The sequence below is a fragment of the Onychostoma macrolepis genome, chromosome 12, assembly GCF_012432095.1.
Source record: "Onychostoma macrolepis isolate SWU-2019 chromosome 12, ASM1243209v1, whole genome shotgun sequence".
NCBI classification, from domain to species: Eukaryota; Metazoa; Chordata; class Actinopteri; order Cypriniformes; family Cyprinidae; genus Onychostoma; species Onychostoma macrolepis.
This window is the reverse complement of record NC_081166.1, coordinates 13102488-13127425: the sequence shown is the minus strand read 5'-3', so window position 1 is coordinate 13127425 and position 24938 is coordinate 13102488. Positions and strand designations below refer to the sequence as shown.

Genomic DNA, 24938 nt, shown 5'->3' with positions numbered 1-24938 from the left:
GAGTTACCCAGATAAAAAATAAAATATAATACAAAATTACGCTTGTTCACTGATAGTAAAAGAAAAAACAGAGCATTTATCTGCTAATCTTTATTATTAAATTTAAATTGAGTACAGAAATAAACTTTTTTATTGTAGTAAATACTTTGTATTATACACTATGATATAAATGATAGTCTCTCAGGGGGCTTGTAGGCCTTTCTGCTTATATAAGTTGGTCATTTGCTTTGGCAAAGTAACAAAACAACAGAGCAACTAAGACAACCAACAACAGTTTACATGAGTTTACATATAAATCAGCATGAAGTGAAACGTGACACTCGTAATTCATGACACTCAGTAAAAATAGGCCCTTTGCACCCTTGGTTCAAACACAATCTTATTCAGTACTATCTCATGAAACTAACAAACAAACAAATATTTAAGTATTGTCATACTCAAGCACTTGCTGAGAGCCAGAAAACATGAAGTCTGAGTTTTAAATCTTGGTTAAAGAATGTCTGTAACTTGTACTGAGAAAACCTTATGAGCTTATGTGCAATAATAGCAAAACAATGTTCTACTGATTTATTATACAGTACCTTTCCTACCCTTTGGGAACCGGATGTGTGGAGGCAACAGACCAACAATCTTCCTTAAGGGTCAGGTCTTTCAGTGCATGGTCTTATGACACAAAAAGTGTATAAAACAACACAGTGTGATATATACTACTGTTCAAACATTTGAGGTCAGCAAGATTTTTTAAAAGAAATTAATACTTTTATTCAGCAAGGAGACATTCAATTAAAAGTCTGAAAATGTCTATTTCAAGTAAGTGCTGTTCTTTTGAATTTACAAAAAAATCAAAAGAAGTAAGCAACTTGACTGTTTTTAACATTTATAATAATAATAAATGTTTCTTGAGCACCAGATGGTTTCTGAAGGATCATATGACACTGAATACCAGAGTAATGGCTGTTAAAAATCCAGCTTTACCATCACAGTAATAATCTACATTTTAAAATATATGAAAATAGAAAAGTGTTATTTAAAATTGTAATAATATTTCACAATATTACTGATTTTACTGTATTTTTAAACATATAAAAGCAGACTTGTGAGCATAACAGGCTTCTTTCAAAAATGTTATCAACCTCAAACTGTTGAAGAGTAGTGTAACTGGCAAAAAAAATGAGGAAATTGAATAGCATAAGCATGAGATGAAAAAAAATCTGTCACAATGCTCAACATTTCCTGACTTGAAATAGCTTAATTTCCTGGGCAAACAACTTCAGCATTGAATGAAGAAGCGTATATAATATTTACTTGAATTCAAAGGACTGCATTAACGGATGTCATTGTTGTGCCATGGCACTAATATACTGTATAAGGCAAACCAGTGATGCGAGACAGGATGTTTACAAAAGCCAGTGTCATATAACAACATACTGTACAAAACAACCAGGGTTTGATGCTGAAATAAAACGGTTATAAACAGCGCATTCTGTGCTACTAATAAATGGCAAAGAAACATATTTTTGTACCTGATACGAATAACGATTACAAAGAACACTGATCCAGGTCATACATTTGTGACTGTTTCTGCCTCTGATGATGGGTTATTTGTCTTGTCCACATCTGTAGGCACACTGCTGTACTGGCAGTCCATGGCCAAATTGACAGCAGGCTTAGCTGCAGACCCAGACGCTGGTGAACTGTTCTTCTGGGCTGCATCACGGGAGTCCAGCCAGTAAAAGGAAACCATAAGGAACAGAGCTGATAAGGCCACCGAGATGCTGCAGGCCACAAACACATATGTGTACTGGTCAGTCCGGTCCACAAGGATTCCTGGAACACAGGTGCAGAGATATTACAGATCTATTACAAGATCTACATATGTGCAAATACAATAACAAATCTGCTCTATCATCATTATTTTGAAAATAACCACCAAAACATGAGTCATGCATGAGGGGGGTAGGATACAGGTGAGCCTTAAGCCAGAAACGTGTACTTAGTAGTACTCCAAGGTGCTAGGCAGTGCTTGACCCAACTAAGGAAAAAGTGTGTGTGTGAAAAAGAATGGTCAGTTTGACCAGATTGAGCCTTTACTCCTACCAACACGTAAATCCAGATTAGTGCTGTTACAATGGAGCACACATTCCATTCTTTTTACTCAAACACAGGCATAAACCTCCTCACTGATAGTTACACAATCGCACATTTATTTCATTCTGGACCATAGTGATTTCTTCTTTGACAAGCGTGTTTGGGAATGTCTGTGAATTAATTTTGAAAATGAGACGTGACAGGAAAGAACATTCATTTCCTGATCTGAGCCAGATATAAACCAGGGATATTTGGAGGCAGATATTTACAGTACCTACAACCCTTCGTTCAAAAATGTTTCTCGACAATGAAGCAGCTCTTTATTGCCTGTGCAGGTTGTGAATGACTGTCTACTGCAGGCAATGGCCATTAACATCTACATATCCATAACACTATCAAAAAAATTTATCAAAATATGAGTACACTTTTTTTGATGGCGGGATTGGCCCTAGTAGTGATGAAAGCCAAGTGCTTGTTGTCTCAAGTCTAGGGCAGGCACAGATGTTGAAATACCAGCATGACCACATTTACAACAGTCTCTGTCTGTTTTAAAGGATGGTCTCTGGAGTTTAGATGCCTATAGATCATGTTTGGGAGTCATACATGTTCAGACAGTGACATAACACATAAGGTTTTCGTGTTACCTGCGAGAGGAGGTCCAATTAGCAGCGTAACACTTTCCATGATAGACAACAGGCCGAGCGCAGATGGGAATCGATTCATCTCCACCGTGTCCATCAGGACGGTGAACATCAGTGAGCCTACCACGCTCATGGACAGTCCGTAGGTCAGCACATACATTAACAGCACTGGGAAACTGGCGGAAATGCAGCAGATACTATTACTGAGTCCATTTACGAGGAGTGCCGCTGAGAAAACGTAGATGTGTCGACCTTTAAACCAGGATAGGCTGAAGAGCACTCCGACAGGAGGACGCACAAGGATGTTGACAAAGCCCAGGATGGAGAGCAGCAGGGCGGCTCGGCTTGGATCCATTTTGTGAGCTGTTGCGTACGGGACGAGGTAAATAAGCGGCACCACAAACCCCAGCATCATCCAAGTGATCCCCAGTGAAAACACTCGAAATCGCAGGTTACTACAGAAGAGGTCAAAGGCCATGTGTTTTCTGAGGGATGATGCTAAACCTTGAGAGATCCCCAGCACACATCCCTTTTTGCCTGCGGGTCTGGGACCGTTGCTCATCACCTCTGACTTTCTGGGCTTGCGAGGCCTGACGGGTCTCATAACGGCTCCGCAAACAGAGCAGTTGAGCAGCACGGCACCGAGTACCAGAAAGCTCCCTCTCCAGCCCAGCGTATTCTGCAGATAGTCACCTAAAAAAGGTAATGTAGACAGACCCAGAGCAGTACCAGTGGAGGACATGGCATTGGCAAAAGGACGACGGCGCACAAAGTAGTGGCCAAGTATTGTGACCGCGGGCTGGAAGCTGAAACAGAAACCCAGACCTGAGAAGCAAACAGAGGTATGAATTATATAGAACTGACTGCTGGATGAAGTTCATCGTACTTCGGTAACTAACAGTGAACACCTATTATTTAATTATTAAATTACATGCAAACTATTAAAACTGTAACTGTATACACATCTAAGCTGTAACTGTATTTATAATACCGTAATAATAAAAAAAATTTATTGTTGTCATTATTGTGTGGTTTAATAATTAACAATCACTCAATCAATTAATAACGAATGCATTTATTATTATTAGTTGTATATCATTTAAATATTAATAATAAATGCATTAAATCTGTAACTGTAAATAAAATAATAATTGTTATTGTTATTACAATATATGGTTTAAAAATTAATAACCAATCTATTAAAAACAAATGCAATTATTATTTTTAGTTGTATATAATTTAAGAATTAATAATAAATATATTAAATCTGTAACTGTGAATATAATAATTGTTGTTGTTGTTATATGGTTTAAATAATTAATAATCAATTAATTAAATATGGATTTATTATTAGAAGTATATCATATAATAATTTATCATCAATTAATAATAAAAGATAATATTTTATTTATAATATTAATTATAAATATAATAATATTATATAACCATAAAGATAACAAAAATATATTTTTTAAATATTAAAGTATAACACAATAATTATGATATTATATTTTTATTTAATATTCAATTAATAATATCATAAATGCTAATGTATTATTTACTTTCATGCTGCCTATCTGCGATATATAATACATTTATCTATTGTTTAATTAATTTAAACTATTTTATTATTAATAATAATAATATATTAATTAATGATACATTAACAATAAATACTTTTATTTTCACATTTACTTATTTTTACTGGTCAAATAACTTTGCTTATTGCTACAGTACATACATTTTTAACATTGAAACTTTTTTTGTGGGTGGTCTGATTAACTAGGATACTTGTGTGATACTGCTCAAGAAATCAGCCACTTTTGTATTCATATTCTTATTCATATCAGGTCAGCTGGTGAAGTGCTTAGTGATAACTCTTTAGTAATAAACATAATCACAAGGGGCGTTTATGTAATCACTGTTTCTCTTTTATCTACAGATCAAACAACATATCATAATCACTTCCTCTGGTGACTTACTGACCTGTGATGACCCCAGTGGTGATATACAAATCAACGGTGGAACGTGAGAAAGAGCTGACCGCCATCCCAAAACCACTCAGCACTCCCCCAAACATCACTGTCGCCCGGCAACCAAAGCGCTCCACCAGCACACTACACAGAGGACCTGCAAGAAAAACACTTAACAGTAAAAAAAAAAAAAAAAAAGCTTAAATTTGAGACGGTTTACTCCTAAAATCCCAGCATGCCATTCCATATTCCTACAGCTCATTTTCTACAGTCAGCTACTCAAGACACCACCCTAAAACAATGAACTGCTTTGTTCAAATATGTCAAGCAAAACGACAACACACAACTCTCACAAGTAATTGATGTATGGCTCTTTAACAGGTATAATGAAGTGTGAGTAATAAATGCTGGATCAAGCTGTTCCTGTTTTTTATTATTACTATGAAATGCTACTAAGACTACCAGTAAAAGCCAAATTCACAGTAAACATGTAAATCAAACACTGACGTTTAACTGCTGGAAATTTGCAATATAGTTGTTATCAACTACTTGACATCTGATTAAACAAAATTGTGCATAGAGCTACTTTAATTTACCCTATGTAAAATAAAAGCTTTATTAATAAAGGAGGATAAATATATTGAATACAAATAAGTGTTTTCTAATAAAACTGCTGCAAAAGTAATTCAAGTCTCTGGATTGGAAGTATTTTTGCAAGTTAAATGTCAATTAAGGTTGACCCAGTTTAATATGCAGACACAAGTACAGTATAAGTAAGCCATTCATAGGTTGATTCCCCAAAAAATATAAACACTGTGACTCTGTGGCGCTTTCAAAATATTGCTCCGTATTTTTGACCAGCTTAACTCAGCAACATTGGCTCAGGGGTTCCCAAATCTTTTTTTTTTTTCGTTAACTGAAATCCTTAGACATAAAATATTAGCTTGAAGTATAGTACCTGAGATTTTAAGTTAATAATTCAACACTTTAATAATGTTTTATTATTCACGGTTCTGCTTAAGTGGGGTTTTTATTTTAAAATCATTTATAAATACAGGGCTGCATGAACTTGCCAGAGTTTTTATTTTATTATTTTGTCATATATTGCTACTGTGTGAAATTATCTCATACTGCTACTTCTGGGACATCCAGACGCAAAGAACAAAGACTCTGCTTCTAATGGAATCATTACGTTTAAGAGTTTTCACACTTTGTCCACGCTTTACAACTACTATTCACTTTTTTTTTTTTTTTTTGGACAATTATTCACTTTTAAATGTTCAAATCCTCAAGCTTTTAACACGTTAACATATCCTTGAGTTTCTATTTTGGTGTAGTATTGGTGAAATGCTGTAACGTTCTGTTCAAAAGAATACTGGAAATTATGCAAATGTTCATGTAAATAACATGAAATTACTGTAGGAAAATAGGATATGTCACTATTTCAATTTTAATATGACATTCAATATAATTAATTATCAGCTCACAAACTCCTGTTTGGGAAACCCTGAGCTCAAGTAATGCCATGAGTTAGGAGGTGGGATTTCTTGTTTGTAAAACCAATAGAAGATAGGCGGTATGTTGGGGAAACCTGTTTAAAACTATTGTCATTTTTGCAATTTCATTTTGTTGTGCTACTAGAGTAGAAACAACAGACTTCTCTATAACATCCTCACCTCCGGCGTGCAAAACTGACGTCATTATCGATGGCACCCAAGACGTCTCACTGTTACTGGCTTGAAATTCTTCCTGGAGATCTAAGTAGAAGATGCCAATGCAGGAGGGGAAGGCCAGCGTCAGAGCTAAGACAAGGATGGTTGCCACCAGGACCACCCATCCCCAGCCTCCATCTGGAGCATCGGTAACTGGATGAGCTTGATCAGAAGGGGGTCCTGGTCCTTGTTTTTCTCCCTCCTCAGATTCAGGCTCACATAGCTCCCCTGACTGCTCCTCCATGCTGGAAGGTTGCTGAGGTGCCATATTTTCCAGTCTGATGGTAACCAAGTCACTGGTGCCTGGGTTTTTCCACTTGATCCGGGGAGCTTTGGGCCATCAGCGGCAGAAGAGCAGGGCAACACATTCTTGCATATTCTATATCCTCCAAATAAAGTGTGCTTGCTATACCCCTATACAAAAAAAAAAAAAAAAGGAAAAAGAGCTAATTTTATTGAACAATACAAACACAATATTTTTTTAATAACAAACAAACAAACAATTTTTAAATACAGAAAATACAATGCAAAATATTGGGTGGACCCACAAATCTAAGTTCCTGTATGAACTTGTCAAACTCCTCTTTGTTTACCTTTCAAGTTCAGGTAGACATGAGAGGTATTTGCTCACATGCACCTTAGACATTTTTCACGGTTTGTTTGGCCTTAGCTGTAATACCGATTAGGCCTACTAACCAAGTTAATATTTAGACTATCTAACAAGGTAACTTACTGTAGCAGCTTTACATTGGATTCATTAACTGAATGCCCACGCTCTTGAATGAACGAGTATGTGCAAGTTAGTGAAAGCAAATTATACAAAAAGTACATATGACTAATAACAGTACTTATTTTTGTTGAAACTGTTTATTTATTTAGACTATGCTGTCTTTTCTACAGATTAATTAAAGTCATGTCTATGATTCTGCTAAAGATGTTTACACATTCTTAGTGGGTTAAAATGGGATTATAAGGACGATAATAAATTCGTTCTAGTTGTTAAAGATTTTCTGTTTTTAGAGAATAGGTTGAGTGAATGATTCAAGGACTCAAAGATTTGCTCAACACAAAAAAAAAAAAAACAATCATCCATGTGTCGCCACCTACTGGCGCACCGATGTAATCTACAGTCACTGATGTAACCTACGGTCACTGAACCAACGAATGAAAAGATTGGACTTAAATTAATCAAAATCTCCACCACTGGTGTTTTTGTTCAGTGTCTACAGCTGTTTTAGGGTGTTCTGAACATGATGACATAATGACATTGCTGTTCAGGAAGAAGCGACTAAATGAACAACAAAGAAACTATGGAAAGCGCGCACGTGCGAATTTTTTCAACAAGTGCTACGAAAATACTTAAAACACTTAAGACACGTTTGGACGGCTATAGCCCTTAAGTAAGCCGTTCAAATAAACAGTCGTTTTATTGAAAGTACCTGAAATCAGTCACAACACCGGGCTCTCACAGCCAGTGTCAACATTTCATCCTGCTCTTCAAGCCAGAAGTATTGCCAGTCTCAAACACGACACAACCCAAAGCTTGAAAAAAAATAAAAATAATAATAATAAAAAATTATAATAATGTAAACAACAAACGCACCTTTTCAGGGCATTTTCAGGCATCCACGCGAGCGCCGTGTCTCTGTGCTGCGGAGGCTGCGGAGGATGTCATATCAGCGGTAGGAGGAGACACTCCGGGAGGGAGCAGTTTCAGGATCCAAACGATTAAGCAAAAGATAATGTAACAGCATGTTCTCTTACATATCGTACTATAACCACATAACCCAAATGGAGAGCTAGATGGACGTGGTAACGGCTCCTTTAAAAGCAGTCTACGTGCAGAGAAATCTGAGAACCAGGGCGATGGCATGGCATTTCCTCTCGCCTTTACCCCACAGAGCAGCTCAGTCTCATCCGCCTTGTGTCGCGCTGAAGGGCGGGTTCCTGTATGCTTGCGTAGTTAAGCGCTATAACCCACAGACTTTATTAAAGTGCGTTTTAAATCCATAACTACAGCAAGTATTAGGAGTATTAAAACCAAACTTACTCCCAACATTACTACATTAGAGTTAAGTACATCCTACTGATCCCGTGACGCAGATTCTAAATACAAACAAACATCTTATTCTTACCCCAAACACACTCCAGTCCATTATATTTCCAATAGGCCTACTAACCATTTACAAGTGAAAAAACACGCGGTGCTTTAGCTTTAGAGTCAAGATGTTTAAAGAAAAATTTCCCCCAAAGTCTGACCAAACCTGTTTAACTAAAATTCTTCAGTGGCAGACGCTGGACAGAATGTCTAAGTCACAGTTCATTTTCATTGTATGTCATTCTGCCCAACTTCTTTTGTGTTTCATGGAAGAAATAAAATCATGGGATTGGTCGAATTTATGTTTATGGGTGAAGTATACCTTCAGTTCAAATATGGTATTATTTACATGGTCCCACAGTCATGAAATATCAGGGAATTGTAAAATTATGGTTTCCTAACATGGAAAATAACTAAACATTTCCATAGTTAATAATAAAAATTTAATTGAATCAGGCTCTAAAATATTTAGCAGTCCAGAAGTTACCATTGAGAGCACAATCTCAATTTTGTTTAATGTCAAAATGTTTTTTAATGGTTTTACATTTTTAAAAAGAATACATATAAACAAAGTTCTAATGTAAAACACTGTAAACAAAATAAGCACGCCACAAGTCTGAAACACAAACACATTTTATGATAAAAATCAAACATTATCATTTTGCAATCTGTACATTGCAAGAAACTGCATCAGAAGACAAACTTAAAAAAAAATACAAAAAAAAAAAAAAAAATGAAAAAGACAGTCTGATCAAGACTACTCATTTCCAGAACACACCTTTCCTAGCTCCACAATCTCCACAGCCTAGTGACATATTTGACACTTTACATCAATACTGTTGACAATGCAGTACACCCAAAACATCTGATGAAAGAGCAGGTTTTTAGCACGTTATAATGTGTGTGTACTGTATATTAAAGCATGCAGGTGATGTAGACTAACTATTATGGCAGAAAAAAACAACTTTTATGTTAAACATGGACCTTGTTTTAACTTTTATCTGAAGAAGTTATGACAGAGGTCTGCACTTTTGGCCAACTCAAAAACATTGGTTGAAAGCTATACTTTTTATCAGATACATGGGATGTTGCATAAGCATATTTAGCCTCAGCAAGCAAGTTTTTCCAGTAGTACTGTGTTTGATTTTATAGATTTCTGTACAGAACAGTTCAAATAGGGCCATATTTTTCTTTCAAGTTCCACTAATTAAATATCATTAATACCATCTGTCAGCTGTCCATGCACCAATTTAGCTTCACAATGACAACATCCCAGCATATAATATTATATACCCAACACATTGCATGCTTGCAAGTTGGTGTTCCAAAACGCCAACCTCCTGTTTTTCAGAATAGCATATATTATCTTTGTGAAAAAAGATATCTTTATCTATACATCTTTTTGTTTGATCTTAAACAACATGGGGCACAAGACCTAAAGAAGAATAGTAGATTACTAAGGAAAAAGAGACACAGAGAAGTCTCGCAATCTCAAGTTCTTAAAGCATTAGCAGTCAATGTGACATTTATATCAGTTTCCTAAATAAAACTTGAGACTGCTCATGACATTTCCTTGTGCCTCACATGGGGTTTGATTCTAAAAATGGAACAAAATCTAAAAACAAAATGCACACAGTGAGAACATTATAAAGCAGGTAGGTGCAAAATGAAAAGTGCATAGGGGCAGGAGCGGAAAAGCTAAATACAGATGAAGCACTGAAACAAGAACAATAAACTCGGGGGAAACGGGCACAGTCAGTATCTGAGTCAAGGAACAGAACTGATTTAGTCAAAACAAACATGAAATAAACACCATATCTGTATTTAAAGAAGAGTAATCTAAGAGCGAAGACATGTAGGGCACAACAGGTCAAAGGCACAACACTAGACAAACAACTGGGACGGAGAGAGACTTAAACAGCGCCATCTAGATTTGAATCCAGGATTCTTCTTTGAAATTAGACCTTAAACCTATTTGAACAATGGAAATGTACAATAGGATCCTGTGAGAGAGCCGAGGTCCTGTTACAGGAGCTTCAATGACTAATAAGTGGGGCTGAACAAATTAATTCTCTCCAGGAGGGGGCAAACATTAACACAACCGAAGAAAGGGAAAGCCAACAACCACAAAGTGGCTCACAAACTCAAGTACTTTGCCTTCTTGATTTGATCAATCAAAGGACACGAGATTAAAGAGGTAAAATTTCTTAAATGTATTTAGAGAGAACACTTTAAAACACTGCAGACCATAAAAACGTCACCTAAAGTCCACGTACATGATGCCATCTTAGACTGACCCCTAGATTCAACGATATTTCATCAATAGATATGAAGAACCGAATGACCAAAATACAGCCTGGATACCGTTCAAATACTGACAATTTGTGATGTAGTCACAGTAGATTCAGAGAAACCACAATGTAAATATAAAAAAAAAATACAGGAGATCAAGTTTATCTGCTGTTAAACAACAAGGGCAGCCAGTTTCAAAGACAGAGCTTCAATGTTAAAATGATTTACCTGAAATGATATTAGATTTTGAAATTTAAAAAAGAAAATGGCAAGAACGTTCCATAATAAATGGAGCCCTGTACATTCAAAAACATTCCACTGACGTGATCAGACTTTAAACAAAAATGAGTTAAACAGTTAAATAGCCAAAATGTTACAGGGAGAGTCAAAAAATGCAACAAAGAGCCACTAATGCAGTTTTGCCCTGACTCAAAACTTGTGGGCACTTTGTCCAACAACAGTCTCCTGAACCACCTGGACTATGTAGGCCTGATACCTCTATACAAGAAGTCTCCTGTTTAGTTTTTTTTTTCCAGTCATCGACAAAGTGTTTAAAGGAAAACCACAACCAAAAAAATTCACATCTCGGCAACCAGGCTTTTAAAAAAAGTACATTAGGGGTCGATTCAGAACCTTCCCCAATCAAATAGAGAAACTCATCTTGATAAACACAAAAAACGACCACTATGGTACAGATATCAACAATTACATGACTTGCAATCGGCCTCTTCATAATACATATGTTTTGAATATACATAATCCTCACATGCCCTAAAACCACATATTTCTTTGTTTTTTAAATTTCCTGTTTTGAAATATCCACAGCGACAAGGCAAAAAAAAAAAATATCCAGGATGACAAAAGTCAACCGGAGCAAATTGGAAATGTGAGACATCTTCACAGCGATGGACACGCGATTTGGGGCATCTGACCGGACAATTGGCAGTATGAGTTCTCCCTTCTCCTCTGGTCCTTTCCAGACGGGTAAATGGGTAGTTAACAAAAGAAACATGCCGCTCTGAATAAACAAATTTCTGAATGTTCAAAAGCCGCTGTCTTTGTTTTATCCGTTGTGCCATCTGCTGTGCTCTCGGGTCTGACCAGGCAATGGGAAATTAATTCTGAAATGATGCTAATGATTTACAGTGTAAGTTAATGTGGTTGTTATGAGAAGCTGTATCGACGGTCTATCTTGCACGCCATTTGGAAGTCCTGAGGAGATTATGGTCATGTGGATGCAGCCGAACCAACAGGGGCAACTGAACCCCCCCTTAAAACATTTAAAGCCAGCAGCTGTAAAGATTATGATGATAATGACCGGGATATGAGGAAGAGGATGATGATGATGATGATGAAGTCTGCATAAATAAGCATTAGGATGAATGATGAATCCTTCCCTGTAATCCTCTCTCTGAGCAGTCTTGCATCAAATGTGATGGTCTGAGGTTTGACCTCGGACGCATTTTTGATTAGTCGATAATAGCAGTGATAGTTAGTGGTGGTGCTGATCGGTTAATGTTGCAGCACTGCAGGGAGGAGGGGGACTGAAACCCCCACAGTGGAAAGGCACAAGGGAGGAGGGGAGGGTGAGGTGAGAGGTGGTGGGCTGATGAACTTGGAATCAGCTGTGTGGTGGAGGAGGATCTGGAGAAAGGAAGTGAGGGATGGGACATCTGTGTGGGCTCAGGCACCAGGTTCCTCACATCCTGGACCCCCTCTCCTGAAGGATCTGTGGAGGAATCATGAGGATAATGATGAGCTCTACAATTTTTACAATATTTTGTCATCAGTCTGCTATGGCACTTAAGGAAAATTGATATTTTTATATATATATATATATATACACACACACACACACACACACACCTGACTACCAGCTATGGAGTTTTGTCCTCTGTAGAGGACATTATGTTTTAGCGATTTCTCACATTCAGGGCACATTCAGGGCTTTTCAGAGATACCAAATGACTGGATGTTTCACCATGACCACTCCCTCTCCTTGGTCTTCAAAAATGGCTGACATTAATTTACTGATCAAGTGTAACACCCTTATGGAAATATGATAATATTTTGTAATTGTCAGATTGTGTGTCATAAATCAACATCTCAGGAAAATGTTAAAGGGTTTCAAATCAAAATATGACAGGACATTGATTTCATACATGTCCACTGTAGAGGACACCAGGACTTGTGTTTATTACACATTTTGGGAGACCCAACAAATGAACAGAGAAAAAATTACATATCAATATTCCTATTAAATATTAGATATTATTATGAAAATCTTGCTAATTATTACTCCCATTATTACACTTATTTGTTCATTCTATGTTGCCCCAAAAACACATTAATATGCAAATTAGATACAGTTTATAGATACATTGTATAATGGAAAAACTAGTTTATGGTCATTTTGCATACATTTTGCGTAAAGAAAAATGTTTTTTAAAAATATCTTTCATAACATAGTTGACAGTCATCTTTACATAAAGTTTGGTATAAAAAAAAAAGAAAATTGATTTGTGATTAAAACAAAAATCCCACTGTTTTTGCCTTTTCATGTCTATTCATGTCTTTTCATGGACATTTTAAAGTCCTGATGTCCTCTACAGAGGACATGGCATAACATATGAATAAAATATCATTTTTCAATTTTTTTCTTATGCTCTAAACAATGTAATGACATGACAAAATACTAAATTCACAAAACAGTTTTTTCCTGGTAGTCAGGAGGATATATATATTGTACATGTGTGTGTGTGTGTGTGTGTGTGTGTGTGTGTGTGTGTGTACACATAAAATACATATGTATTGTATTATTTTTACTACTACAACAAACAATAATAACAATTATTATTATTATTATTATTATTATTATTATTATTATATTACCTTATTTAATTTAAACATTTTTGTAAAAAAATAAAATAATAATAATAATAAATTATTTTAGTTTATAGAATTTTTATAGCATTATTATTTTTATTTTATTTTATTTATTACTAATGCAATTATTATTATTATCATCAGGGCTGCACAATTTTGGGGAAAAAAAGTATCAAAACAAATTGCAACTTATGCTATTTGAAAAAAAAATGACCATGTTTGGTTTGCTTGTTTGTAGGGCTGCTCAATTTGGCCAAATGTTGTAATTATATATTAATATGGCTATAAAATAATAATAATAATTATTATTATTATTATTATTGTTGTTATTATTAACGATTTAGGGGACATCCAATTGTGATTTTTTTTGTTCTGATAAAAGTTTTAAATGCTATTTAAATATGATAAAACAATAAAAATAAAAACTGTAGGTTTGCTGTGCTTGTTTGTAGGGATGCACATTTTGGCCAAAATTTTGTGACTAATATATTATATATATATATATATATATATATATATATATATATATATATATATATATATATATATATATATATATATAAAAATATGGCTATAAAATAATGATAATGATATTATTAATAGTAGTAAGTATTGTGTTATCAAAGTTTTTAAAGAAATTATACAAGATAAGGTGATATGAAAAAGTGTTCGTCATACCTTAGCCTTCTCGGTGGGCTCGATAACAATTCCGTTAGTGGAGTTGTTGAGCTCCCGGGAAACGACGCACAGGAATTCGGCCTGGTCCTCGTTGCCATAGTTATAGGAGGAGCCAATACTTATGAGCTTGAGATAGACAAGTTGAGTCAAGTTTGTACCATAGCAAACAGATAAGCAACAAAAACAGTGACTTACGTAAGTCACAAAGAAAGGTGTAGACATACTTTCTGTTTCACAAAAACATCTACAATCTATACAATCTACACAATTTAAAAAAATGAAGGGACATGCCTGTTAAGATATAAAGTGGCTATCCAGAGATCTTCTCTATGTCCAAGTTAAAAGACGCCAATGTTCCCTCTAATTTTTTTTCTTGCTGAGCAAAACCTCTCTCTATTGGGCGGACATTTCAGCCACCAGAGCAAAAACATTCTTTATACCCTGTACAGTGCAGACACAAAAAAGTGTGTAACTTTTAACTTTAATGTGCTATTTATATTTGATTTGACCCTTGATATAACTAAATTATGTACTTTTTAGGTTACCTGCCATTACACTGCCGTTTAAAAGTTTGGGATCAGTAAAGTTTTTTTTGATAGTTTGTTTTTTTTAAAGAAGTTTGTATGCTCATCAAGGCTGTATCTATTTGATAAAAAAATAGGTTTTCTGACCCCGAGACTCAACTATTTTCTGCAATTCTCCAGCTGTGGTCCTCGGAGAGTCTTTAGCCACTCAAACTCTCCTTCTCACCGTGCATTAGGACGATATAGACACACGTCCTCTTCCAGGCAGTTTCGTAACATTTTATGTTGATTGGAAATTCTTAATTATTGCCCTGATGGTGGAAATGGGAATTTTCACTGCTCTAGCACTTTTCTTAAAGCCACTTCACTAATTTGTGAAGCTCAATTATCTTTTGCTGCACATCAGAAATATATTCTTTGGTTTTTCTCATTGTGATGGATGATTAAGGGAATTTGGGCTTTGTTTTCCCTCCTATTTATATTTCTGTGAAACAGGAAGCCATGGCTGGATAATTTCAAGTTCATAATCACCCTGGAGAGCTCAAAATTGTAAATATGAATAGGAATATACTTCAGAGATATTTTTACTCATAAGAATTTCTAGGGGTGCCAATAATTGTGTCCAACATGTATTTGAGAAAAACATTTCATAATGATATTTCCCCTCTATTTTAAATTCCTATTATCCAATGAAAGGTTAGATTTTTGTGAATTTTTTAAATAAAAGATCAAAAGGATTAACAATGCAGATTAATTTTCACAGCCTTCTTTGATCATATTTACCAAGGGTGCCGATATTTCTGGCCATGACTGTATGCTGGGGAAGTGTAGAGAAAACAAAACCTACCTGTTCAAACTTCCATCCGTCTGACATGGTGGAAACCATCTGAGTGAGCTCCTCTTCTTGACATTGTAATACACGATACACATGCTTCACAGGGCCCTGTAAAAACAATATTCTGAATTAGGGGCTAAAACAGAATTATAAGTCATTGTATGAAGCTGCACAGGTTTTGGAAACATCCTTTAATGGGATAGGTCACCCCAAAAAAAATCAATGTCTTTATTTACTCGCCTTAATGTCCTTTCAAATTTTTATGACTTTATGACAATATAGAATAGATATTGAACAGAATGTTTTTTATTTCTGTACAATGCAAGCAAGAATTGAAAATTAAATTTTTTTTACTCTTCTTTGAAGCAAATGCTCAAATCTAGAAGTCTGTGCTTGTCTACACTGAAGGTTCGGCAGCTGTCCATCTTAAATGTTGACTCAAAGAAGGTTTGCTGTTCCCAAATAGTTCTCGAATGAGGAACTCCCTGATTCTGATGAACTTTTAGAGTGCTTGAAGGTAGACAATAAAATACTTCCTTTGAGCAATCCCAATAATTATAGCAAATCTGCTGACAGATTGCATTGCTGTACTCCAAAAAAAACAAGCCCACAAAGTATTCTGTTGTTTTCCTACATACCTGAGACGTTCTGTTTTCATTGTCTCGTATTCTCTCCTTCACCAGCCTCACAAGTGATGCAATGTTGTAAAACTCTGCTTCCTCTAGAACACCTGCAGTGGTCAGAGAATCAGTGAAAATCTAACATGTGGTTACTGCTTTATAGTAAATATTATCAATAGTCCATAAGCTTTTTCTGCTGTGGTACACAAAAGAAGATCATTTGAAGAACTTTTCAATTGTTTTTGTCCATAGAATAAAATCACTAGGGTCCAACAACATTGGATTCTACTGACTATCTCTGTATGGACGGATAAACACTGACGTTTTTCAAAATATTTTATTTTGTGTATAACAGAACAAAAAAAAAAAAAAAAAGTTTGGAACATGAGGTGAGTAAAAGATGTCAGAGCTATCCTTTTAATGCTACACCCATGCCAATAAAAGATGATGATTAGGAATTATACACTACTATAAGACCAAACTGATTAATAAAAAAAACAAATAGTGCTGTCAAACGACTAATCGCATCCAAAATAAAAGTTTTTGTTAACATAATACATGTCTGTGTACTGTGTATATTTATCATGTATATATAATTACACACGTGTGTATATATTTTAGAAAAATATGTTATTTTTATATATTAAATATATTTATTTCTAATATAAATTATATGAATATAAATATAGACATTTAAATACATGTAAATATTTTCAAAATATATACTGTATGTGTGTGTATTTATATATATATATATATATATATATATATATATATATATATATATATATATATATATATATATATATATATATAAATACACACATACATACATAATAAATATACACAAAACACACACATATATTATGTAAATAAAAACTTTTATTTTGGATGCGATTAATCCTTTGACAGCACTAAAAAACTAAAAAAATAATAATAATAAATCATCACGCAATAATTGCCATCATCATAATCTGGAGCACTGACGCACAAAACAAAACACAATTTTTGGACACAGACTGTAAGCCTTTCAAGATCTCACCAGTCCTGCAGGAAATTATCTCTTACACGAGTACACTGAGGACCTTTCCACACACAAAAAATGATGTTTCTAAATGAAACTAGGTCATTACTGTTCCATTATGAAGTTTTTGAGGGCAGCGTGCCCAGATCATCTCACCCTCCTCAGCGAGGTTCTTGTTGATGATCAACTTCCCATGCCTCAAGTAGTTTAAGATAGGTCCGAAATATGTGGGATCCCTGTCAATCAAATATGCTCCTGTCTCATCCTGTGAGAAAAGACAACCGACAGTGTGAACACTGCTTTTTGCAATTGCAATTCAATTTACATTTAACTTCATCATCACTGTTGTGGTCACTACAGTTATATTGTTCAATCATTTGTGAAATCCCCTTGACAAACCACTGATTCCATTAACGTCACTCAAGCAGCAGATAAAGTAATTCCTGATTATCAAGTGAGTGAGAATTTAAAGACCCCAGTTACTGAATCCATTCACTCTTCAGAAGCACACTGAATAATTTTAGTAAATTAGTGCAGCAACAACAGCTTTTTTTTTGCAAATGAGATGCTCTGGTGATTTTGAAACGTCAAACTGTGGTTGCTATTTTTACATAAATAAACACTTTGGAGAGGAAATCCTCTGCAGAACTGTAAATAACACTTGTATGCCCTGCTATAAAATACAGTTTAGGTTGGTAGCTGTGTTTTGGAACATCTAGTTTATAGATCCAATTGATGCAAGCTAATATACTATCTTGGAACAGCAACAATTTATCAAAAGCAAAGGTGGCCAAGGAGGTTCGTTTTAACTTGTTTCTAGCTGGTCTAAAATGGACATTAGCTGGTCACTGGCTGGTCCAACCTGGTAGAACATCTTGGAAAAGCAACAAATCAGCTACAAGGTGGTCATCTTGGTGGTTATTGGATTGAAGGGTAACTGGTTAATCAGATAACGACCAGCCTGCAGTAGATAATGACAAAACAGACCATCTAGAAACCAGCTACAGAAACCCATCTACTGAACATCAGTTCACCCAACAATGAAAATTCTGTTATCATTTAATCACCCACTTACTTTCTTCTGTGGAACACAAAAGAAGATATTTTGAGAAATGTCTCAGTGGAAACGCAATGCCAACCAAAATTATTTGGTTAACAACGCTCTTCAGAATGTCTCCGTTTGTGTTCCACATAATAAAGAATGCCACACAGGTTTGGAATGACATGAGAGCGAGTAAATAATGACATACATTTCATTTTTGGATAAACTACTCCTTTAAACTGGTTTGTATTTATTTTATACGGGATTAAACTGCACCTCATATGTGCATTACAAATACATACATACAATCCTGTATGCTTTATAATGTTAATGTCTTATACGCATTAAAAATGACTGATTTATGATGCATGGTTTACTGGTGTAAACCGAGCCTTACCTTATCCGAATCCAGATCTGGATCTTCCTGACATAATCGATACAGAAACGATTTAGGATCCCTGCAAAGGGTCTGTTTGGTTGTAACAAAGTAGGTTCCCCCGACATTGAGCCGAACCCACCGAGATCCTGGTTTCTCTGTGGCTTCTGGTGATGGGGAAGTGGGGTTGCTCTTCATAGGGAACCCAAACACTGCTCTGGAGCCGGAGACCCCTGGACTGGACAAGCCGCTCCGGGGCGGAATCACCAGAGTAGGCGACGGGAGTCTCACGTTCACTGAGCCTCTGATCTCACAATGCTCGGTCTGCTCAATGATGCCAGTCGCGCTGGGCTCAACGTGCAACTCTGCCATATTTTCGCAGCACAAACAGTCAGTTCCGTCTTGGTCAGACACTAAATGCCTTTATTTAGCGCTCCGCACGGCGCTGTTACGCTAAACGGGCCGAGTTTACGCACGCTGATAACGACGACAAAAGCGTTGCGGTGTGTTAGTAACGCGCACGCGAGGCGACATCGCTTACAATTCCCAAAAACGCTACAACGATCCGTTTTGTTTATACAAACGACCCATGTAAGCTACAAATATTATGGGTGAGACTCAACATATCACTTCCCGGTCAAGTAAATCCATATGTGACAAAATAAAAGTCTGGACAATAATATTTTGGGGATTTTTATATTTTTTTTATTTCAAGGATAATGTGAGGATTATTATTGTTGTTGTTATTATTATAAACTAAAATTATATTTTAAACTAAAATAACATAATTACCGGTAACTGAAATTAAGCAAAATATAAATATTAGACTTAAACAATTGCAAATGAATGAATGAATGAAAATGTTGCATTGGTAACTAACTGAAATAAATACAATTAAGTTACATAAATAAAAATAAAAAATATAAAAAAACGACAAAAGCTCATAATTACTAATAAATAAATTGGAAACTTAAAATACAAAAATAAAAACTAATTTAAAATATTAATAAATACTATAAATATATATCAATAATACTAAAAAAACACTTTAGAATGCGTGTATTTATTAATTCAACAAAGAAAAAAAGCCTTTCGTTTTAAAATGGTTTATTAAGCACAGAAAGTCAGAATGAGAATTTAATTTATGTACTTATTGGTTGGTAATTTTAAAATAAACAAATATTACAATAATGTTATATTTCATTATCTTAATAATACAAATAATATAACAGTGATTCACAAACACAAGCTTTCTCAGTTGTTTCATTCAGTTTTACATTGTACTTTCATATAGTCTAGCTTGAATGGAACTGAAGAAAGTTATCAAAAGAAACTTATTGACCAACTTTAAGATATGGATTCGGTATAAAGTCCCATTTCATTTAAAACAGTTTCGATGTCTCTCAGTAGGATTTGCAGAGGCTCCACCGCTGGAGTGACATATTGGTCCACCCATTCCTGAACTGTAGAGTCTGAGTACAGCAGACGCATCTCTCTTCTCAACTCTCGCACCTGACTCTCCACAGCATCAAGAATACTGTTGGAGCAAATGAGAGGAAAAATATGGATATATCCTATCATAAGGACCTTGTTTAAAATTCACATGAATAAGACACATGGGGTTTCACAGTTTCCACAAAAATATTAAGCAGCACAACTGTTTTCAACATCGGTAAGAATCTGAAATATTTCTCGGGCACCAAATCAGCATATTAGAATGACTTCTGGAGGATCAAGAGATCAAGATAAATACAGGTTTGTTGAGCACAAGAGACTTCTTTCAAAAACATTGAACAATCTGAGCAACCACAAACTTTTCAAAAGTAATGTAAACATAAGTATACATATATTTAACATATATATAACATATACATATATTTAAGAAACTTACATTTTTGCTTGTGTTTCAATCTGTTGTGCAATAAGTGGGCTAACTGTCTTTTTTTGCCTGTGGTAGGGTGTGAACCAGCCCCTCACAAACCTGTTATGCAAGAATGAATACAAATGTTTGATGAAAATTAGCCTTAACTTCACAAGCATCTTAAAACCTAAGTAGCCCTAAACTCACATATTGTCCTGAAAATGTCTCAGTTCTGCAGACTCCAGCAAAGACATCAGCTTCACAATGAGTTCAGCTAGTTTTGCCCCAGCAAAGGAGGAAGACGTCCTAGAAGACAATCTGGGACACACAGGCCAAAGAATATTCTGTAAATGAGTCTATTTTAAAGTAACCCTTGAGGTTTCTTAGTGTTACACTCACACATGCTTTTTATCTTTTAGGGCGCGGATATGAATATACGGTACCTCTCTGTGTCTTCTACATCCACAGTGCCAAGTGTCTCAACCACCTTCTTTTGAGCCTCTTCAGTAAAGCGACCTGAATCACAGTGAACAGCTATAGTGAGTTGAGCATTTTTAATATTTGTATACTGCCATCAATTTACCATCAAAAAAAGAAATATATAGGAGTGAAAATAAAAGTGACTGACCATGCAGAAGAGTTTGCAAACAGGATGCCAGAGAGGGCAAACCCACAGGCATCAGCTCACACAAACTGGACAAGTGGTCATATCTTAAAAGGAAACAAAGAAACATACATGTTATTGTCTTGGCTAGTAAGACAATTGCGATTCTAGTGATGCCATCTAACCTTTGCCATCCAGTTAGTGCAATTCCCTGTAGCTCAATGCCAGCTGACAGGCTGGATGCCACTTTGAGCCATTGTAAATGGTTGTCCAGATGTCTCTGAGTGCTGGTCACACAGGTGTGCACAGTGGTCGAGCCTTTAAAAGAGCTGGCAGCCCACTGCTGTGACATACCCACGGACTTATAGCGCTCCATTAGCATGACTGGAAAAGTAAATGTAAAATAATCAAGCATTTTCATGACCAAATAACTCAAAATATTTATCAGTAAAGTGAGTTTTGACCCAACTTACCAGTGCTCTCCACATCTAGAGTAGGGCTGTAATCCCACAACATTGGTTGTACTAAACCAACAAGACCACTCTCTAAAATAAGACCATAAATTGGATACAAACTGATATTAGTATAATGCAAAAAAAAAAAAAAGTGTATATATACAGTATAACAGTGTAAGCCATGAACTGGAAAATGCAATTCTTTTAGCATAGACTTTAATTTGATTTGGTAATTTATCACATAAGATTACATTTATTTTTTCCATTTGATTCATTTAATTTCATGTTGAGTCAGTGTGGAGGATGTGGAACATTTAAGTAAGATATTTTTGCCCAGTGAAGATAGAGGTGTTGACATTTAATGTATCAAGGGGAAGGAGGTGAAAGTATCATAAGCATGTAAAAAGCAACTGAAGGGAAGTGTCTGGTGTCTGACTAGAAAAAAACATTGAAACATGTTGCATGAGTCAAAGACCAACCATTTATAAAGTGCATCCTGAGTGAACAACCTCTTAAATTTAGTTTTAGGTTCCAAACTCTCCTACAAACCCCTCCTTTGTACTGTATTAAAAAAGCTTATTTTAATTTATAATTCAAAGAAGATTATTTATTTCTAAGAATATACATGAAAAAAGTTTTAACTGTTTTTTTTTTTTGTAGTTTTTTTGTTCAGTCAGTGGGGTTCAGTGTTTTGGAATGGCATGAGGATGAGTAAATAATCACAGAATGATTATGTTTGGGTGAACTATCCCTTTAAGCATCCATTTAAACACATGGAGCAATTTATTAAATACATTCTTTCCTCTTATATGGAACAAAATCACGATAATTTTCCAAAATGGGTGATAAATATGTTAACTGCTCACCTTTAATGGTCCCAGGAGTCATGGACCTGAGCATATCATCCCACATGATCAAATTAAGGTTCGGCGCACTCTTTTGTACGCCCTTTGCCACCTTAATGACATGACTGAGGAACAGCTGGTGAATGCTCCGACCTGGAATGTCTAACCAATGTTTGGACTCATCTCCATGACCGAGCATGAAAACCTATTAAAAAAATGATATTTGATCAACGGGCCAATATAAAACTAGCACCAAACATTTTTTTTTTTTCAAGATATGAACATGGCAACAGTTCACTTGTAGGAATTATTATATTGTAGCCACACATGTGGAATTTTTTTGATGGAGGGATGGGCTGTACCTCATCGGCTCCAATGTGCAGGCTGGTACTTTTAGGGTGGAGCTTCATGACTTGTTGGAGCATCTCTTGCACCAGCCTAAGTCCTGCATCACGGTGTGGGTTCAGGGTGCCCAGACAGTAGTCCACCTCCCGCAGCTCTCTAAACACCTTGTGCTTCAGGACAAACTGATTGAGAACATTTTAAAATAGTAAAGAGTTTGAATATGCATAATTCAAATGGTTAAATAATTCTTCCTCTCTGTAAATGACAAAAATAGGTTTCATAGTTACTTCCAAATGTCCAAATGTCTGAACCAGGGGAATGATCTCCAGCCCTCTACTGCTGGCAGCATTCTGGATAGACACAATCTCCTCACGGCTGTTTGGATATAAGGTAGTTTTATCTGTCAAATTATCAAAAAAATAAAAAATAAAATAATTATTTTGAAAATAAATACTCACCTGTATGGAGGCTGAGTTGTAGATTGAAGAACTTTCAGCTCTCCTTCATAGGGAAACATGTCCTCATATTCGATGAGCAAGCCATTGGCACCAAGATCAGCAAATAACTGGATCAGCTGTAGAAACGTTATCGTGGTTAATTCCTTAAAGTTTTATTTAAACAGTCATAAAAGAGTAAAAGAAGTTGTACCTCAGTTAAGTAGCCAATTCTAGGAGGTGCCCCTTTTAGGTCCAAATGCACAATTTTTTTGCAACTGCGCAATGGCTGGTCCATATCAGTCATACTGTTTTATTGGTACTGTTCAATAAAAATCTATCAGCGTCTTAAAGATATTTTAACTCATACTTCGTATTTAAATCACGGAATTAACAACTGACATAATTATACATACACTGTATAATGTGTTATCCTTTAACTTTTTGTATTTTGTCATTTAATAAGGGCTGATACTGTAACTAGAAGACGTTCTCTTTTAATTTATTTCTTAATCAGCCTTTGTTCCTTTTCAAATATGTACATTCAACTCAACGAAGCTAACGAAGCATGAGCTAGTACCTCTGTTTACAATCCTTTATTCCTTTGCACTGTCACGCACACGCACACGCACACGCCCACCAACATGGCAACGTTATCCTGAGAAGCACGACGGGCATTGTAGTTTTTTTGTGCCTTTTTAAACCAACAACTATGCAGATGTAGGACTACAAACACATGCATGTCCGCTCAGGACCGGAAGTTGTGAACCATGGTTCTCCGCAGGGATGTTATTTTAGAATAAAAGCGTAAATTATTATTTTTTTTTTATCTTGACATCTTTAATCTCTCTAAACAAAATTAAATTTACAGGTAGTATTTAACAAAATTAATACTGAAATATAAAAAAGTCAGCTTATAACAAAAAGTTTAAATGAATAATGATTAGAATTTGATTAGTCTATATTTTTATTCGAAAATTCAAATAAGTTAAATGTTAAAGTAAACTTTACTATTATATGAAATTAACTTTTATAATATCTTTATTTACATTGTAAGAGCATATTTATTTAAGATTCTGGAATCTCTTGCAACAGAATTTGAACGGAGTAAATTTAGTAAATGTCACTCTCTAGTGGACAATGTTTTAATGTACAGAACTGGTAATATTGACATTCTAAAATTGTATTGGTAACAGAATAGTGGTTATAATCTGTAGGTTCTTCCAATCATGGAAGGGGTGATTCATGAACTGTGAACAACTTTGAGGTTACTTACAGACATTCAATAATACTTAAACTGCTTAAATGACACAATGTGTGTCATCATAATTGCTTGTTGAATGTAGGAATAGCTTAATAATAATAATAATAATAATAATTATTATTATTATTATTATTATTATTATTTTTTTTTCTAATTGTATTTTCCTATACTGTCTTTAGATGACTAATGAACCCCTAAATAAATAATAAATGGAAAATGAAATTGCCTGTGATCTGGGCACATTTCATTTATTCATTTGACATAATTGTTTCGCATATATATGTGTGTGTGTGTGTGTGTGTGTGTGTGTATGTTTGTATGTATGTGTGTATATTTATTTT

At 35.2% G+C, this 24938-nt stretch overlaps 3 protein-coding genes across 5 annotated transcripts; all 3 read right to left on the bottom strand.

Annotated features, from left to right (window-relative positions):
• Positions 1–81: 81 nt before the first annotated feature.
• slc16a5a (solute carrier family 16 member 5a) lies at positions 82–8681 on the bottom strand. Of its 2 annotated transcripts, none has more exons than XM_058792652.1 (5): positions 8018–8681; positions 6379–6828; positions 4716–4859; positions 2733–3554; positions 82–1827 (listed from the first exon to the last, which is right to left on the bottom strand). In XM_058792652.1, the coding sequence occupies exons 2-5, from the start codon at positions 6680–6682 to the stop codon at positions 1562–1564; spliced, it is 1536 nt and encodes a 511-aa protein (XP_058648635.1). In that variant the 5' UTR covers positions 6683–6828; positions 8018–8681; the 3' UTR covers positions 82–1561. The 2 variants fall into 2 exon arrangements, with proteins under 2 accessions (XP_058648635.1, XP_058648636.1); XM_058792653.1 differs by lacking the exon at positions 8018–8681 and adding an exon at positions 7854–7988.
• Positions 8682–9090: 409 nt separating this feature from the next.
• Positions 9091–19430, bottom strand: kctd2 (potassium channel tetramerization domain containing 2). Its single transcript, XM_058792662.1, has 6 exons — positions 18811–19430; positions 17528–17636; positions 16366–16457; positions 15740–15835; positions 14369–14494; positions 9091–12533 (listed from the first exon to the last, which is right to left on the bottom strand). The coding sequence occupies exons 1-6, from the start codon at positions 19159–19161 to the stop codon at positions 12504–12506; spliced, it is 804 nt and encodes a 267-aa protein (XP_058648645.1). The 5' UTR covers positions 19162–19430; the 3' UTR covers positions 9091–12503.
• A 449-nt stretch (positions 19431–19879) lies between these two features.
• hexd (hexosaminidase d) lies at positions 19880–23969 on the bottom strand. 2 transcript variants are annotated; one of them, XM_058792655.1, is made up of 13 exons: positions 23914–23932; positions 23548–23655; positions 23358–23473; positions 23187–23274; positions 22917–23081; positions 22576–22759; positions 21728–21799; positions 21440–21638; positions 21279–21361; positions 21094–21166; positions 20858–20968; positions 20681–20770; positions 19880–20326 (listed from the first exon to the last, which is right to left on the bottom strand). In XM_058792655.1, the coding sequence occupies exons 2-13, from the start codon at positions 23638–23640 to the stop codon at positions 20137–20139; spliced, it is 1464 nt and encodes a 487-aa protein (XP_058648638.1). In that variant the 5' UTR covers positions 23641–23655; positions 23914–23932; the 3' UTR covers positions 19880–20136. The 2 variants fall into 2 exon arrangements, with proteins under 2 accessions (XP_058648638.1, XP_058648637.1); XM_058792654.1 differs by having other exon boundaries at positions 23548–23969.
• Between the last annotated feature and the right edge of the window lie 969 nt (positions 23970–24938).

Coding starts and splice junctions, on each gene's coding strand:
- slc16a5a (XM_058792652.1), bottom strand. CDS start 6,682: ATGGCACCTCAGCAACCTTCCAGCATGGAGGAGCAGTCAGGGGAGCTA. Junction 4,860..6,378: donor GTCAGTTTTGCACGCCGGAG/GTGAGGATGTTA, acceptor TTTTTCTTGCAG/GTCCTCTGTGTAGTGTGCTG. Junction 3,555..4,715: donor CACCACTGGGGTCATCACAG/GTCAGTAAGTCA, acceptor TTTGCTTCTCAG/GTCTGGGTTTCTGTTTCAGC.
- kctd2 (XM_058792662.1), bottom strand. CDS start 19,161: ATGGCAGAGTTGCACGTTGAGCCCAGCGCGACTGGCATCATTGAGCAG. Junction 16,458..17,527: donor CAAGAACCTCGCTGAGGAGG/GTGAGATGATCT, acceptor TGACCACTGCAG/GTGTTCTAGAGGAAGCAGAG. Junction 15,836..16,365: donor ATGAAAACAGAACGTCTCAG/GTATGTAGGAAA, acceptor TTGTTTTTACAG/GGCCCTGTGAAGCATGTGTA.
- hexd (XM_058792654.1), bottom strand. CDS start 23,640: ATGACTGATATGGACCAGCCATTGCGCAGTTGCAAAAAAATTGTGCAT. Junction 21,362..21,439: donor GCACTAACTGGATGGCAAAG/GTTAGATGGCAT, acceptor TTTCCTTTTAAG/ATATGACCACTTGTCCAGTT. Junction 20,327..20,680: donor ATTGAAACACAAGCAAAAAT/GTAAGTTTCTTA, acceptor TTGCTCCAACAG/TATTCTTGATGCTGTGGAGA.